The sequence below is a fragment of the Hordeum vulgare genome, chromosome 3H (assembly GCF_904849725.1).
Source record: "Hordeum vulgare subsp. vulgare chromosome 3H, MorexV3_pseudomolecules_assembly, whole genome shotgun sequence".
Taxonomy (NCBI): Eukaryota; Viridiplantae; Streptophyta; class Magnoliopsida; order Poales; family Poaceae; genus Hordeum; species Hordeum vulgare.
This window is the reverse complement of record NC_058520.1, coordinates 458,075,356-458,094,437: the sequence shown is the minus strand read 5'-3', so window position 1 is coordinate 458,094,437 and position 19,082 is coordinate 458,075,356. Positions and strand designations below refer to the sequence as shown.

General features: G+C 42.2%; 1 protein-coding gene across 1 annotated transcript; it reads left to right on the top strand.

The window, feature by feature from the left end:
- Window positions 1–336: 336 nt before the first annotated feature.
- Window positions 337–5,521, top strand: LOC123444245 (receptor-like serine/threonine-protein kinase ALE2). Its single transcript, XM_045120909.1, has 7 exons — window positions 337–541; window positions 1,711–1,806; window positions 1,939–2,307; window positions 2,522–2,773; window positions 3,059–3,454; window positions 3,858–4,101; window positions 4,182–5,521. Exons 1-7 carry the CDS (start codon window positions 337–339, stop codon window positions 4,786–4,788), a joined length of 2,169 nt encoding a protein of 722 aa, XP_044976844.1. The 3' UTR covers window positions 4,789–5,521.
- The last annotated feature ends 13,561 nt before the right edge of the window (window positions 5,522–19,082 follow it).

Below are 19,082 nucleotides of genomic sequence, written 5' to 3'. Positions count from 1 at the left end.
GCTCCAGTTGTGGCACCGTCAAAGGGAAGGCATCACCATTCCTTGCCTGCCAATAGGACATCTGTAGAAGGTATCCAACCAACCATACCTACTAGGCCACAACAATAAGAACTTATTGCCAATAGTGAAATTTATTAAGTTATATTGTGCAGGACCCGCTGTTTCTCCCCAAATTACTCCCAGCATCCGTAGGAGAAGACATGGCATTCCAGTTGCTGCACCCCCAAAGGAACCTTCCAGCCATGCACCACCTGCAAATCATAAACACCACAAAGGTATCCACAATTGCACTAGTAAAAATATACTTAGAAATAAGTACATTCATTTCAGTAAGTGATGTTTGGTGCAGGTTCCTTTCCTGTCATAAGCCCTGCTCCACATAGAACTGGTAATGCTTCTGCAACAAGCCATGGACATTCAGGTTTAAATCATAGTCCTGCTCCAGCGCCGCTAGCCTTGCCTCCATCGAATGGAAAAGATGGAAATCCAGCGTATGCTCCACATCGCCCTCATCAATATCATCCCCCTTCATATTCTCCAGGTTAGTTGTGATAATTGTAGGAAGATAAGTGGTAATTCACAATTGTCCAACTTACTCCATCTCATATATAGACAAAGAGTAAAGGCCAAATGGGCTAATATACAAGCCATACACACTTGACAAGTTATTTCTCATGTACATATGTATTGCAATTTGCTCTTATTCTTTACATTATGTCATCCCTTCTAGCTCCTCAAAATGGAACGAACACAGGTCCAAACAATGTAGCTACAGGATCTACCGACTGATATAGAAATCTATAGGAAGCCTACATGATATTGTCATGCCACGGGCCGTGGTCCGGCATGCCCGGGGTTTGTCTCCACCCCACAACCACTCCTTTCCGAAGGCACCAATATATTGAGTTCAGCCGTGCATGCTGGCTGACATCCTTGAGAACTGTACACATTTGTTTCATCGGTAATGCCAGAATTGTTAAATGACCGTATTTGCGGATATTTGCAGACTAAATATATTATTTAAAGTTCAATATTTTGTCCACAGTATTGGTTGAGACTCATCCTTGATTTGAGCATGCGGAGTACTCCCTCAATAAAGAAATATAAGGGCGTTTAGATCACTAAAGTAGTGATCTAAACATTCTCACATTTTTTTTACGGAGGGGGTATATCCTAGCTCTACTATGGGCATTTGACTGTATGCAATATTACTCACGAGGTCCTCAATTTCGACCCCGCATTAAATTCATTGAAAAGTGTCTTCTTTCTCTACTCACGAGGGCCAGAAGCAATCTAGCTTTACATGAGCTTTAATATGAACTAGCCAGAGTTTTCACTTGCAATTGCGTGGCAAGGTGCTTTTTTCTTTTCTTTTATGACTTCTTTTAGGAACCAAGCAGGTGTTCTGCCATTCATATAATAGGGGAAAAGAGTTGCAAAAACTTGCAAGAAAAGAAAGAAGGCTAGTTACAAAGTTCATATAAAATTGTAATTGTATTTGTGATACAACTATAAATAACTGTAACGCATATCTGATTGATATGTAATGTTACAATCTGGACCCACTATAACTGATGACGTGGATCTTTCTCTTTTTCATCTGACTAATGCAGTAACTTCTAGGCCTTCAAAGTGATTGTGTTGTTTTCCGGTTGATGAATTGTAGCCTAATTATAATTGACGTATATTTATGTACAATTGTACATGCAGAATCTGCTCTACCACCTGATAATCCTGCATTCAGAAAGCCCAGGGCTTTGGCACCAGTACCAAGTCATTCCTTGCCACCTCCACCTCCAAATTCATGTATGATACAGATATTTTATTGTCGTCTGAAATTTATCAATTCAAATATTCTTTATATTCAATTTAACCGCGTTGCTATATTTTTAGTACTGATTGCTCAGTTGTGGTTCATTCATCTTTTTATTTTGCTAGACTGCACGGCGTTGAATTGTGAAGAACCTATGACCAATAGTCCTCCAGGAACATGTCTCTGTGTATTGCCAATAAAAGTTGAGCTTCGATTAGGTATAGCACTGTACACGTTCTTTGCATTGGTCTCAGAACTTGCACAGGAAATCGCATCTGGAGTGTTCATGAAACAAAGTCAAGTTCATGTTATGGGAGCAAATGCTGCAACTGAAGATCCTCAGAAGACAATTGTCTTCATTGATCTTGTGCCACTGGGAGCAAGATTTGACAATACAACAACATTTTTAGTATTTGAAAGGTTTTGGCACAAACAGGTCATCATAAATCCTATGGATTTTGGAAACTATGACGTGTTATATGTTCAATACCCAGGTGAGAGTTCTTTATAACTACTTTTGTGTTATTCACCTTAATACTGATTTCCTATGTTAACATCTTCCTGCCTATCATGTCGTTTTGTAAATCTTTGATTTGACTTGATCCTCCAGTCGCTTTGTTTATTATTCAGGTCTCTAGTTCATCTGCCACTGTTTTTTCTTTCTGAAAAAATGGTCATGGTAATACTTTGTTTCATTTACTCATTCAGGTCTTCCTTCGTCACCACCATCAGCTCCTGGAAACCTGAACAACAGTCTTAGCAATGGAAATGATCAACACCCACTTGCTGCTGATATAAGAAACCACAGAGAAACAAAAAGCAGAGGCATAATTGTGATTATTGTCCTATCAAGTGTCTTTGCTTTAATTTTATGTGCTGGAGCTGCATTGGTGATTTATTTCAAGCTTAGAAACCGCCATCATTTAACTGAAGCGTCAGTTACGCCAGAAAAGCCTGCAGGTAGCAAAGCCATTTTTTCTATGGATTCCTGTTTGTGTTATTCCACTTAATACAAATATTATGTTTTTAGCTTTCATAAGTCGGGAATTCTTGTTTTATGTTTCTATCGCTGGAAAGAAACTGTTTATGAAAGAATAAGAGTTTTATTTCATGCTTTACTGTTCAAAGCACTTAGAACAGCTTTGAGCAAAATCTGAAGGGGCTAAAGCTACAAAAATAACGTTAAACACTGATTTGCTTACTGTTCTTTTTCTTTTTTCATCAATGCTTGCATTGGAAATGCAGATTCTGCAATAGCCGGAAGTAGGCTAGAAAGCAGACCTATCTCGGCATCACCGTCATTCAGCTCAAGTATAGTAGCATATAAAGGATCTGCAAAAATATTTAGTTTGGTTGAAATGGACAGAGCTACACATAGATTTGATGAGTCCAGGATAATCGGTGAGGGTGGTTTTGGACGTGTGTATGAGGGTATTCTTGAGGATGGAGAACGGGTTGCTGTCAAAGTTCTTAAGAGGGATGATCAGCAAGGAACCCGGGAATTCTTGGCTGAGGTTGAGATGCTCAGCCGGTTGCATCACAGAAACTTGGTTAAGTTGATAGGTATATCCTCGGAGGAGCATGTGCAATGTTTGGTATATGAGCTTGTTCCGAATGGAAGTCTGGAATATCACTTGCACGGTAAGACTTTGTTCCTTTTGTTACTAGACGTTCAGTTTCTCATAATTCTTTTACTGTTTTCATGAGAATTTCAGTTTTACTGCTTCACTTAGCCTATTTCTTTGTTGGACGGAGGCGTATTAGATTAACGAAGCACTTTAGTGACAGTAAAATTTAGAAGTATTTTCTGTAGCATTATACAGCTGTTATATAGAGCTGCACATATGAACACTGATATACTAAGACATGACATACCCGCACATATGAACACTGTTATGTCGCGAAACTTATCTTTTCAAACTCTTGGTACTTCTGATGGGTTACAGGCTGGTCATCCCTCTTAGGCCCAGGGTCTATCAATAAGGTAATTTGTATAACATGGAAGTGCAAACTTATAAACAAATTATTTTATGATTCCACGCAGGATCAGATAAGGACACTGCTCTTCTTGATTGGGATGCTAGGCTTAAAATCGCACTTGGCGCGGCACGTGGTCTTGCTTATTTGCATGAAGATTCAAGTCCTCGCGTTATACACCGTGACTTCAAGTCAAGTAACATTTTGTTGGAACATGACTTCACCCCCAAGGTTTCAGACTTTGGCCTAGCAAGAACTGCTATAGGCGAGGGGAACGAGCATATCTCAACTCGGGTTATGGGGACTTTTGGGTAAGTTGGATCTCTCAACTCTTTCATGGTTGACCAAATATCCTCGACGTATCTTAAACTTATGACGGGTTTCTTGATAGGTATGTTGCTCCTGAATATGCGATGACCGGGCATCTTCTAGTAAAGAGCGATGTCTACAGCTACGGCGTTGTCCTTCTCGAGCTTCTCACGGGCAGGAAACCTGTAGACATGTCAAGGCCTCCAGGGCAAGAAAACTTGGTGACGTGGGCCTGTCCTTTTCTAACAAACAGAGATGGTTTGGAAACACTCATCGATGCATCACTTGGAAGTAGCATCCCGTTAGACAGCATCGCAAAAGTAGCAGCAATTGCTTCCATGTGTGTTCAGCCAGAGGTGGACCAGCGGCCGTTTATGGGGGAAGTTGTTCAGGCCTTAAAGTTGGTATGCAAAGAAGGCAGTGAGTTCAATGAGTCAAGAAGTTTTAGCCAAGATTTGCATATCCAAGATGCTGAGGTTGATATGGATGCAGGCCCAGTGCTGTCTACCGAGCAGTTCACTACATCGGCGCGTTATGATACGCTGGACGCCTCTGGTTCTTTTCGGCGGTATTCGAGTTCAGGTCCTCTGAGGCTCGGTAGAACTGAACGAAACAGGGAGAGGGGCTTATCAACAGGAAGCTCAAGTGAACATTGTGGTCTACAACGATTTAGGATGGACTCAGAGTAGTTAACGTGCGGGCTCATTTTGATGACCTGCGCAACGAGGAAGTACCATCGGCTTATTTTCTGCAAGCCGTGTCGGGACTTTATATTTACTGTGAATATTTCAGAAACGATGCGAGAAACGGTGTACAGGATGAGGAGTGACCCAATGGTGGATGGCAATGTAGGCCTGGCATACATAACAGTTGTGTGAGCTTTCTGCAGCCTTTTTCTTGACAAACTGCATCCGGGGAGCTTCACAACAGAACAAGAGAACTTCATTTTCCTTCGTTGGCTAGTAACCGTTTCTTAAACTGCAAGTCCTTATGCGGATTACAGAGGAAGTGGAGGGTAATATATGCGGTGGATTGCACTTCAAAGGAAATTCCCCCTTTCCTCTGGAGAGAGTACATGTGGGTGGTTGAGCTTGTTGAGACCATGGTAGAACACACGTGAAAAGTAGTGGCGAAATAAACATAAGATGTAGGATATGACTCTTCTCTTTATCATCCAGTTCTTGTGAGATGATATATATGTGACAATTTTTGTAGCTCTACCCCTCAATATATGGGTGACTTGATAGGTGTAATTGAGTGGGATTTCACCTCTCCTTTTCTTGGAAAGTAGGAAAGGGCTGAAGGGGTTCAATCATAACAGTCGCTCTTGGACTGCGACTTGTAGCTCTGGTAAAACTTGCAAAACCCTATTATGGGCAAATGGAGAAAGAATAGTTGCATACTATGGCTTTGCTGCACGAATTGCATTGTCAAAAATCTTGTGTTGTGAAACTTCTGTAAAATTCAAACAAGGGAAAAAAATGAAAAAGGTTTAAAATCAACCGGATGATCCAGTGCAATCGTAAGTCCCGTTGAACGAGCCACACATACCCCCTACAAACCCACTCAGTGCTTTTTCATCGTAGCGTTATCTTCATGCGAAGGCTCTCGTACACATGTTTTAGTCAAAGCCTTCTTCTTCCTTTCTTCTTTCTCATGTGCTGCTACCTCTTCCGACCACCATCGCAGCTATACTAGCCTGCTAGTTCTTCCAACCACCGTGCCGCAAGCTCCCCGCTGCTGATCATCGCCACCATTGCGGCACAGCCAGCCCTCCGAGTGTGGCCGCCGGAGCAGCGTGTGCACCCGCCGTCGCTGCGTTGGAGCATGGCCGACACTGCGGCCGCTGGAGCAGCACGTGCACCCGTTTTCGCTGTTGGAGCATGGCCGACACTACGACAACTACCGTGACAGCCATGATGTTTGCAACTCCGGCGCTACAATGGAGCTCGCCGGTGCTGCGACGACAATCCCGATGGGCCATGGCGTTGGAACTCCAACACCGCAATGGACCTTCGTTGGGCTGCTTTGGAGCTTTTGTGGCACCACCGACGCTGTAATGGAGCTTCCCCGGTGTTACAACGACGACCGCGACAGGACGGCCATGGCGTTGCAATGGAGCTTCGCCAGGCTGCCTTGGAGCTTTTGTCGCACCACTGACACGGCAATGGAGCTTCGCTGGTGCTACAACGACTACCGCAACAGGACGGACATGACGTTGCAGTGGAGCTTCGTCGGGGCTGCAATGAAGCTCGACCGGAGTTTCAATGGAGCTTCGCCGGAGCCGTCGGGAGCTCCGTCGGGGCTGCAATGAAGCTCGGCCGGAGTTTCAATGGAGTTTCGCTAGAGCGTTGGTGCCGCGTTGAAGCTCTGTCGGGGCTGCTAATGGAGCTTGGTAGGAGTTGCAATGGAGGTTCGCCGGGGTGTCAGTGCTGCGTTGGAACTCCGTCCTATTTCAATGGAGCTCACCGGAAACCGTTCGGGCTGCGGTGGAACTCCGTGTGGAGCTGCAATCGCGTTGCGTGCTAGCTGCTGCCTGCCTGTTGTGATCTGACGATCCTCAACGTGTTGATCGGACGGCTAAACAGACGGATGATTTCTTTGACTGATTTGTAGCAGCCGCCAAAAAAAATACAACCTTGTCTTTTGGTAGTGTACCCCACACCCTCCTGCATTTTTAAAAAGTATCAATAAATAAATAAAATCAGATAGAGGGCTAGAATCAATAAATAAAATCTGATTTTATTTATGTATTGATACTTTTTATAGACCTCTACCATTTACCGTCAGTGTTGGAAATATGCCCTAGAGGCAATAATATATTGGTTATTATTATATTTCCTTGTTCATAATAACCGTTTATTATCCATGCTAGAATTGTATTGATTGAAAACTCAATACATGTGTGGATACATAGACAACACACTGTCCCTAGTGAGCCTCTAGTTGACTAGCTCAATGATCAAAGATGGTCAAGGTTTCCTGGACATAGACAAGTGTTGTCACTTGATAACGGGATCACATCATTAGGAGAATGATGTGATGGACAAGACCCAAACTATGAACGTAGCATATGATCGTGTCAGTTTATTGCTACTGTTTTCTGCATGTCAATGTATCTATTCCTATGACCATGAGATCATGCAACTCCCGGACACCGGAGGAATACTTTGTGTTTATCAAACGTCGCAACGTAACTGGGTGACTATAAAGGTGTTCTACAGGTATCTCCGAAGGTGTCTGTTGGGTTGACATGGATCAAGACTGGGATTTGTCACTCCATGTGACGAAGAGTTATCTCGAGGCTCACTCGGTAATAAAACATCACAACAAGCCTTGCAATCAATGTGACTAAGGAGTTAGTCACGGGATCTTGTATTACGAAACGAGTAAAGAGGCTTGCCAGTAACGAGATTGAACTAGGTATGGAGATACCGACGATCGAATCTCGGGCAAGTAACATACCAAAGGACAAAGGGAACAACATATGGAATTAACTGAATCCTTGACATAGAGGTTCAATCGATAGAGATCTTCGTAGAATATGCAGGAGCCAATATGGATATCCAGGTCCCACTATTGGTTATTGACTGGAGAATGTCTCAGGTCATGTCTACATAGTTCTCGAACCCGCAGGGTCTCCACACTTAAGGTTCGGTGACGTTTCGGTATAGTTGAGTTATAGGTGTTGGTAATCGAAAGTTGTCCGGAGTCCCGAATGAGATCCTGGATGTCACGAGGAGCTCCGGAATGGTCCGGAGGTAAAGATTGATATATTGGAAGTCCTGTTTTGCTCACCGAAAAAGTTTCGGGTACTTCGGTAGTGTACGGGGAGTGCCAGGAGGGTACCGGGGACCATCGGGAGGGGTGTCACACCCTGAGGGGCCTCATGGGCTGTGGGAGGAGACAAACCAACCCCTAGTGGGCTGGCCTAAGCCCCCACTAAGGACCATGAGGTTTGAGAAGGAAAAAACCCAAAGGTGGAAGAGGAGGAAAGGGTTTCCAAGTGGAGAGGAGGAATCCTACTCCTAGTAGGATTGGAGTAGGACTCCTCCCCCTTCAATTTCGACCAAACCTTGAGGGTTTGAGGCTGCCTCCCCCCCCCTCCCTCCTATATATACTAGAGGAATTAGAGGCAGCCCTAACCCTAATTTCTACATGCTCCCTCTACTTCATCTAGATCGGTTTCTTCTCTAGTCTAGTTCGGCGGTTTTTAGGCGAAGCCCTGATGGATTAGTTCACCACCACCACCACCACCACGCTGCCGTGCTGGAGAACTCATGTACCTCTCCACCCCTCTTGCTGGATCAATAAGGCGGGGATCGTCATCGAGCTGTATGTGTGTTGAATGCGGGGGTGTCGTCCGTTCGGCACTAGATCAGGATGGATCATGATGGGATCGAGGGACGGATCGTGATGAGATCGCGGGACAGGCTGCGATTTGAAACGCGAAGATGTTCCACTACATCAACCGCATTATATACGCTTCCGCTTAGCGATCTACAAGGGTATGTAGATTCACTCTCCCCCCTCGTAGATGATCATCACCATGGAATAGTATTGCGTGTGCGTAGGAAAATTTTGTTTCCCATGCAACGTTCCCCAACATAATGCTTGTCATTAGGGCCCGAGTGCCATGATTTCAGATCTGAACCTATTATGTTTTCATGAATATATATGTGTTCTTGATCCTATCTTGCAAGTGTTAGACACCTATTACGAGTTATGATCTGCATCCCCCAGGGTGACAATAACTCGGATTCTTTCCGGTGATTACCGTAGTTTGAGGAGTTCATGCATTCACTAAGTGCTAATGCTTTGGTCTAGTTCTCTATTAAAAGGAGGCCTTAATATCCCTTAGTTTTCATTAGGACCCCGCTGCCACGGGAGGGTAGGATAAAAGATGTCATGCAAGTTCTTTTTCATAAGCACATATGACTATATATGGAATACATGCCTACATTACATTGATGAATTGGAGCTAGTTCTGTATCACCCTATGTTATGACTGTTGCATGATGAATGCCATCCGACACAATTATCCATCACTGATCCATTTCCTACGAGCTTTCCACATATTGATCTTTGCTAAGTTTATTTTTCGTTGCTATTGTTACAATCACTACAAAATTGCTACTGTCACGTTTGCCACCGTTACCGTTACTTCCATACTACTTTGCTACTAAATACTTTGCTGCAGATATTAAGTCTTTCACGTGTGGTTGAATTGAAAACTCAGCTGCTAATACTCGAGAATATTCTTTGGCTCCCCTTGAGTCGAATCAATAAATTTGGGTTGAATACTCTACCCTCGAAAACTTTTGCGATCCCCTATACTTGTGGGTTATCAATACCTTTTTCTGGCGCCGTTGCCAGGGAGCATAACTCTGTTCTCTGAGTCACTTGGAATTTATATCTGTTGATCACTATGAAGAATATGAAAGACGCTAATACCAAGATCTACCCCTCAACTACGAGGATAGGTAAGGAACTGCCATCTAGCTCTGCACTTGATTCACCTTCTGTTATGAGTAAATTTGTGACACCACCACCTGCTACTGAATCTAATATATCGCAAGTAATTGATGATGCTACTTCTGTTATGCATGATGCTTATGTTGATACTTTGCTTGATACTATTGTGCCACTTGGTGAATTTCTTGATGAACAAATTGCTAGAGTGAATGCTGAAACTAATGATATTTCTGAATCTAATGAACTTATTGAAACTGAGCACTATGATGCACCTGCTAGACCTAGCTCTCCTAGTTATGAATTGCCTAATATATCTAAGGTTTATGTTATGGAAGGAGAAGCAGCTATGGACTTTCTTGTTTGTAAGGATAGAGATGATCTTAAGAAATTGCTATGCAAGTGGAAGGAAAAATATTCGAATGCTAGAATGCAATATGATCCCAAGTTTGCTACTTCACCTATCTTTGTTACTGATAAGGATTATGAATTCTTTGTTGATCCTGAGTTAATTACTTTGGTAGAATCTGATCCTTTCCATGGTTATGAATCTGAAACTATCGTGGCACACCTTACTAAATTGAATGATATAGCCACCCTAATTACTCACGAGGAAAAATTCGTTATTACTATATTCTTAAGTTGTTTCCGTTCTCATTAAAGGGTGATTCTAAGATATGGTTTAATTCTCTTGCTCCTGGCTGTGTGCGTAGTCCCCATGATATGATATTTTACTTCTGTGAAAAATATTTTCCTGTCCATAAGAAATAAGTTGCCTTGCAGAAAATATTTAACTTTGTGCAGATTGAAGGAGTCTCCCACAAGCTTGGGGGAGGCTTCTCCAGTTACTTAATGCTTTGCCTTATCACCCACTCAAGAAAAATGAAATACTTGATATCTTTTATAGTGGACTAACCGATGCTTCTAGGAACCACCTAGATAGTTGTGCTGGTTGTGTTTTAAGGGAACGAACTGTTGAACAAGCTGAACTAATATTGAATAATATGTTGAGCAATGATAATGATTGGACCATTCCGAACCACCTCCAAAACCAACTCCAAAGAAAAGAGATATTCTATTCCTCAGTCGTGAAGATATGCAAGAGGCAAAGAAATCTATGAAATAAAAAGGTATTAAAGCTGAAAATGTTAAGAATCTACCACCTATTGAAGAAATACTGGTCTTGATAACCCGACATAGGTAGTTGAGGTAAATTCTCTTTGTAGATTTGATGAAGGTGATATTCCTTATAATAAGTCTGCTAGCCAATGCTTGGATGAATTTGATAACTTTGTTGTTAAACAAGAAAATTTCAATGCTTATGTTAGTAGACAATTGAAACATAATGCTTACATGCTTGATCGTTTGGGTGATTATATGAGTAGAACTTTTAATGGCCTTAGGCTTATTAGTAAACATGCTTCCATGGTAACTACTCAAGTAGAACAAGTACTTGATGTACAAAATGATTTGCTCAATGAGATGATTAGTAAGAACAATGATCATTCTGTTAGAGTTGTGATTAGAGGCGGTAGAATGACTCAGGAACCTTTGTATCTTGAGGGCCATCCTAAGAGAATTGAGCAAGATTCTCAGAGAGTTAATATTGATGCACCTGGTCCTTCTAATACAAGAAAAAAGAATGACGATAGGACTTTGCATGCTGCTAGTGAACCTGTTGTAGAGTCACATGAAAACCCAAAAGATATCTCTATTTCTGATGCCGAGACACAATCTGGTAATGAACATGAACCTAGTGATAATATTAATGATGATGTTCATGTCGATGCTCAACCTAGTAATGACAATGATGTGGAGATTGAACCTGTCGTTGATATTGATAACCCACACCCTAGGAATAAGAAATATGATAAAAGAGATTTTATTACTAGGAAGCATGGTAGAGAATAGAACCATGGGTTCAGAAACCCATTCCCTTTCCTCCTAAATCATCCAAGAAGAAGGATGATGAGGATTTTGAGCGCTTTGTTGAAATGCCGAGACCTGTCTTTTTACGTATGCGCTTAACTGATATTCTAAAAATGTCTCCTTATGCTAAGTATATGAAAGATATTGTTACAAATAAAAGAAATATACCGGAAGCTAAGATTTCCACCATGCTTGCTAATTATACTTTTAAGGGTGAAATACCAAAGAAACTAGGAGATCCTGGGGTACCTACTATACCATGCTCTATTAAAGGAAATTATGTTAAAAATGCTTTATGTGACCTCGGAGCTGGTGTCAGTGTTATGTCGTTCTCTTTATATCGTAGACTTGATTTGAATAAGTTGACACCTACTGAAATCTTTGTGCAAATGGCTGATAAATCAACTGCTTTACCCATTGGTATTTGTGAGGATGTGCCTGTTGTGGTTGCAAACGTTACTATCCTAACAGACGTTGTTATTCTTGATATTCCCGAGGACGACAGTTTGTCGATCATACTTGGTAGACCCTTTCTGAATACTGGAGGGGCTGTTATTGATTGCAACAAAGGCAATGCCACTTTTCATGTTAATGGTAATGAGCATATGGTACACTTTCCGAAGAAACAACCTCAAGTTCATAGTATCAACTCCATTGAAAAAATTCCAACGTTTACTATTGGAGATTTTGAATTCCCTCTCCCTACTGTCAAAAAGAAATATGATATACTTATTGTTGGGTACAAGCATATCCCCATTGAGGTAACCTACTGTTATTCGAAAGTTCTCTGGTTCCATGTCATTCGAAAAAAGTTTTTCAATAAGACTTGATCAACCTTATTGATGGATTATTTTTGACGGGCATGAGATGGATGAATTTAGAAAGCACAACCTTCAGTACCCAACTTTTATTTTATGTTCCTTAGTTTCAAATTAGTAAAAATGCTATTATTTCTTTGTTTTCCGTTTTATCCGTGCAATAGAAAAATGACGTGAAAATAAAAGTTCTCAGAACCCTTGAAAATTTAGTATGATTTTTTTTGGAATATTTAAGAATTTTTGGCCCTGAGAACACATCAGGGGGCTGCACCAGTGGGACACAAGCCTGGAGGGCGCGACCACCCTCGTGTGTGCCCCCTGGATTGTGGGTCCTATGTGGGCCCCCTTCACTTATTCCAGTACCCATCCACTTTGTCTTCCTCCAGAAAAAATCCCACCATTGCTCAAACCCGTGTTTTAGCTCATCTTGCTGCCATTTTCGATCTCCTTGCTCAAAGCTCCATCTGCAAAACTATTTTAGGGGATTGTTCATCGGTATGCGACTCCTCCAATGGTCCAATTAGTTTTTGTTCTAGTGCTTTATATGTTGCAAATTTTTGATGTTGTGGTGACCTTGTTCTTGAGCTTGCATGTCAAACTTGTAGGTTCCCAAGTAGTTTTCGATGCATGATATAGCTTCTAGGCACTTGTTCTAGTGATTTATAAGTTTTTATTGAGTTTTGTACATTTTCATGTGGAGTCACCAAAAATTTCAGATTTATTTTTCAGGGAAAGAAAAGATGAGGAGATTGTTGAGAGTCTCTTCAAGTCGGGGTTTTAAAGAAAATAAAAATGAGAAGCCTAGATACAATATTCCTCACACAGCGGAAGTTCGATCATGTGAATGGCCAAGTGAGGCATTCTTGAGGACAGTCGGAATTTATCAAGATTTCTACTATCTAGCAGAAAATGCACGCATCACCGACTTCCTCAACGATAAGTGTGACCAGTATCTCCTACTTACTAATACTTTCGTGCAAATTTTTCACTTTTATCCTAGGAAGAATCCTCCCATGATAGAATTTCATTTATATGATGTGCCTAAGGAAATGTCACTCTACGATTTTTGCAATCTTTGCAAAATACCTTTTGAGGGCAGCATCAGTGAACCACGTCCTAGAGACATGGAGGATTTTATTTCCGCAATCACTGTAGGGGAAGAGAGAGGGGTGCCAAAGGCAAGAGCGGCCAGAGTACATTTTCCTGTTCTATGTTATTATTCATTATTTGCAGGGAGATGTTTAGTTGCTCGCGGCAAGAGTGGAAGCCTCAGTGCTCCCGACCTCACTATTCTGCGCCACGCTTTACTTGCTGATAGAACTTTTAGTCTGGGTGCTATAGTGGCCCAACGGTTGAACTTAAACCGTTCGAAGGGCCCTATATTTGGAGGTATCTATGCATCTAGTTTAGCTAAACACTTTGAGATACCTATTAGGCTTGACGACAAAGAGGAAACTCTACTTCCTATAAGATATTTAGATTATGATAGGATGGTAGCACATGATTTTATTAAGAAAGATAGTGATAAGAGGCTGCTTTATAACTTAGTATTTAGTCAGGGTACTTGTGAGATTATTGCTTTGCCTGCTTCTTCTTTGTTCGATATCCATTCAGACAGGTACACTATTATCCCCGAGGACATTTACAAATATTGGGGCATGTCGCAACCCCCAGCACCTGAGCCTGCACCAGCCCTCGATCTGTATCAAGTTCTAGTTTTTTCAGTGGGAGACGCAAGAGCTCACAAACCATTGGAACCCTTAGTATCCTCCGGAGTATCCAGGAGAGGGTTATTTCCAGCCATGGACCTAGACCAACTTAGGACAAAAGCTTAAGCTTGGGGGAGTACGTATTTCTCACCGACATTACATTCATGTTCACACACTCATTCCAGTTGTCGGTGTTCATACTTTTTCATTGTACCATCAATGGTAGTTTATTTCTTTTTTTTCTTCTTGTGTGTTTCATTAACCTTGAGAAAATCCAAAAAAAAAATTCTAGCTTTACCTTCTAGTTTGTTTAGTTGTAGTGTTAAAAGAAAACCCAAAAAGATTTTTCGTTCTTCTTTTGCTTGTTGGGGGCTTTCCTGTGTAAATAGTTTTTCTTTCTTCTTTGTTTCGTAAGGAGAAGACTACGATGACATGCTGAGTGGCTCTCATATGCATTATCGTTTATCTACCAGAGAGCCCATATTACCTTGTCTTCTTCTTTGAGTTATTGCTTGCAGATTCAGCATAGTCCAATGCACATGCACTCTTATTATTATTATTCACACTGTTCGGTCGTGCAAATGAAAGGCAATAATGACTATATATGATGAAGTGACGGAGATGGAGAAAAGCTGGTATGAACTCGACCTATTTTGTTTTTGTAAATATGATTAGCTCATCGTTCTAGATTCAGCTCGTTATGGATTGAACATGTTTGCAATGACAATTAGAGATTATAGTTACTTATGCCATGCTTAATTAGCTAGGAGTGAATAGTGGTTTGTCTTGAGTGCCAACATGCATATTAAAATGGTTGTGATGTAGTATGATAGAATGGTATCCTCCTCCGAATGATTCGAGTGGCTTGACTTGGCACATGTTCACGCATGTAGTTGAAACAAAACCAACATAGCCTCCACGGTGTTTATGTTCATGGTGATTTATATCCTACTCATGCTTGCATTCAATGTTGGTTAATCTCAAAGCATGTGTTGGAGCATATATCTCCATATGTGGTTTTGGTACTTGATGAAAATTCCTATGGACTAATGGTTGCCTTAAGTAACATTTATAGGATTTGTCCATAGGCACTTCTTGAAGTCCATCTGTTGGGTTCAAGGAGTTTATATGATGACCAAGATGGTATTCAAGGTATTATCCAAAGAATGGTCATAGAGACACATGGTTGATCAAGATCTCAGACAAAGAGTAAATCAAGATGATCAACACACAAAGCGTACAAGATGTACCGAGAGGGATCCAGTGATCCCATGGTACGGATTTGTCCATAGGCACTTCTTGAAGTCCATCTGTTGGGTTCAAGGAGTTTATATGATGACCAAGATGGTATTCAAGGTATTATCCAAAGAATGGTCATAGAGACACATGGTTGATCAAGATCTCAGACAAAGAGTAAATCAAGATGATCAACACACAAAGCGTACAAGATGTACCGAGAGGGATCAAGTGATCCCATGGTATGGTAAGCATTGTCCATTACGTGTTTGTGTACTAACCCATGGTCTTCGTGAGAGTTCTATGTGGGGGTTAGGTGTGTTTCCATGGGCTTGCGTCAAAGGGAAGATCTCATACAACCCATGGAGTATGACGTCAAGTTGTGATCGTCATCAAGATTGCGATGTGCAAGTTCAAGTGGATCAGCACGAAGATAGCATGCTTGAAGCTTGCCGTCCATTGTGGTGGCAATGGACTTGTGAAGATATGCTGAAGAGTGGCTCATCCATAGTGAGTATGGGGGAGAAATCAACTAGTCTTCATCAAGCCAACACAATCAAGAAAGGTGGTCCATCTTGAGGAAGCCAAGATCATCATCATCTAGCTCAAGAGGACGAGGTGGTGGTCCATCTTGAGGAAGCCAAGATCATCATCATCTAGCTCAAGAGGACGAGGTGCAAGGTATAGGTTTGCCCTTGATAGGTTTTCTGGTTAGGATAGATTGTTGTTCTATCAAGGGGGTCTCTCAAGTGAGTAGCTTGATCGTATCGTTCGTTGAGAGCTCAAACCATTTGCATCCTTGCATCATACTTCTTGGTTCTTGTCTGGTGTTTCTCTTTGTGAGTTTTAGAGCTTATGGTCATCATCGTGACAAGCTCGAGTTCATCGAAAACGGAGTCCATATGCATCTACTATGATGTTTTCGATGTTAGAGTTTTTGCCGGTTCTTCATTCATAGAGATCTCACATCTCTATATCTTTGGCATATTCATAACCGCATGGTCTTAAGATTTCCCTTGTCGTCCTGAATCCAACAAGCTTGGGTTTGCTCGATTCGGAGCTCGTATGCGAAAGTTATGGCTGTTTCAGTGGCGAGCGGTAGTACCGCTGGACCTAGCGGTAGTACCGCTAGAGTTGGCGGTAGTACCGCTGGCCCTAGCGGTAGTACCGCTGGCTCGCGGTAGTACCGCCCCTGGTCAGCGGTAGTACCGCTCCAGGAGCTTAGTACCGCCTGCCTAGCGGTTGTTCGTGAACGGACCTTTTTGCGAAGACTTTCTTGGCGGTGGTAGTGCCGTTGCACTACCAGGGGCCCAGCGGTAGTACCGCTGGAGTGCCAGTGGTAGTACCGCTAGCTAGCGGTAGTACCGCTGCCGTGCCAGCGGTAGTACCGCTCGAGTGCGAGCGGTAGTACCGCTGCAGCCAGCGGTAGTACCGCTGGAGCTCGGGCAGAAAGTGGGGGTAACGGTCTGATTCCTTCCCCCACTATATAAAGGGGGTCTTCTTCCCCCTTGGCCTAATCCATGTGTTGAGCTCTTGTTCTACCTCCATTGTTGACATTCTTAGAGCTTGCTTACTCTCAATCCCTCCAATGATTCTTGCTTGTTCTTGAGGGAAAAAAGAGAGGAGATCTAGATCCACATCTCCACCAATCACTTTCTCCTCTATGTGAGGGGAACCCCTTGGATCTTGATCTTGGAGTTCTTTGTGAGCTCCTTGTTCTTCCTCTCATATTTCTCAATAGCTTTTGTTGTTGTGGAGGGATTTGAGTGTGAGGGACTTGACCACTTCGTGTGTTCTTGCCATTGCATTAGTTGCATCGGTTTGAGTTTTCCACGGTGATACGTGGAAGTGAGAAGTTGAGAAGCTTACTACCTTTGGTACTTAGTACCCTTGATATTGTTCTTCGTGGATGCTTTGGCGTCCTAGAAGCTTGGTGGTGTCTCGGAGCTCAATCATTGTGGTGTGAAGCTCCGGGAAGCGTCGGGGTCTCCAATTAGGTTGTGGAGATTGCCCCGAGCAATTTGTACGGGTACCGGTAACCACCCCCAAGGGTTGCCACGTGTACGGGTTCGGTGACCGCCCCCAAGGGTTGCCATTTGTACGGGTTCGGTGACCGCCCCCAAGGGTTGCCATTTGTACGGGTTCGGTGACCGCCCTCAAGGGTCCCTTAGTGGAATCACGGCATCTTGCATTGTGCGAGGGCGTGAGGAGATTACGGTGGCCTTAGTGGCATCTTGGGGAGCATTGTGCCTCCACACCGCTCTAACAGAGATTAGCATCCGCAAGGGTGTGAACTTTGGGATACATCATCGTCTCCTCGTGCCTCGGTTATCTCTTACCCGAACCCTTTACTTATGCACTTTACTTTGTGATAGACATATTGTTTATTGTAATATATCTTGCTATCACTTAGTTGTTTATCTTGCTTAGCATAAGTTGTTGGTGCACATAGGTGAGCCTAGCTGTTTGTAGGGTTTGTGCTTGACATATTAAACATTAGTTTTATTCCGCATTTGTTCAAGCCTAAACCTTAACTATTTTAAAGCGCCTATTCACCCCCCTCTAGGCGACATCCACGTCCTTTTCAGCATGTTTATGACTGTTGTCGCTCTCTAGTTGGTCGCTTCCCAGTATCTTGCTAGCCTCCACTTGTACTAAGCGGTAATACTGCTTGTGCATCCATTTCCATAAACCCAAAGTTGTTTCATATGAGTCCATCATACCTACCTATATGCGGTATTTACGTGCCGTCCCAAGTAAATTTGCATGTGCCATACTCTAAATCTTCAAATAAATATTCTGTTTTGTATGCCTGAATCGCTCATGTAGTGACTAGGGGCTGTCGGTATCTTCCATGCTAGGTGGGTTATTCTCACGATATGTGTTGATTCACTATCAGTCATGAGAAAGTGGTTGGTATTCGGGATGCCCAGTTCCATGCTCAAAAGTCAAATCAAAGTATAATAAAACAAAACTCCCCCAAGATTGTTGTTTGTATGGATGGTGCCCATGGATTCGGTCCGCCGTGGAGTGTGATCGATTGGTGGAGGGGAAGTAATAACTTTATTATTATGTTTGGGAACCGCCTATAATGCATCTAGCATGGAAGATATTGAGATCTCTTAGTTATTATGTTGACAATGAAAGCATACCGCCCAAAATTTTGATTCATCCATGTTTTAAAACTCGAGCTCTGGCACCTGTGTAAATCAATGCTTCACTCTACGAAGGGCCTACCTATTTTACTTTACTGTTGAGTCATCCTCTTCTTATAAAAAAGGCACCAGTTAGAGAGCACCTCCGTCATTTGTATGCTTTGTTATCAATTGATATTGAGAATGAGTATGACTGGATCTCTTTTACCATGAATTACAATGTCTAGTCAGTCCTTGTTCTTCACAGGTGCTCTGCATTTATGTTTTGCGGTCTCACAAAGGGCTAGCGAGATACGAGTATATCATATTGTATTATGATTGTTTTGATAAAATTGTTGTCATCCGAGGCTTATTATTATCACTCGCTAGTTGATTATGTCATTGATATAAGTAAATATGAGACCTAAATATTATTGTGAATGTGGTTAGTCTATAATCTTTGATGAAAATTTGAACATCACTTAGACATATGTACAACAACAAGACCAAACAGAGTTTGTAAAAGTTTTTCTTTATCACTTTCAGTTTATCAACTGAATTGCTTGAGGACCAGCAAAAGTTTAATCTTGGGGGAGTTGATACGTCTCCAACGTATCCACTTTTCCAAACTCTTTTGCCCTTGTTTTGGAACTAACCCGGACTCACGTTGTTTTCAGCAGAATTG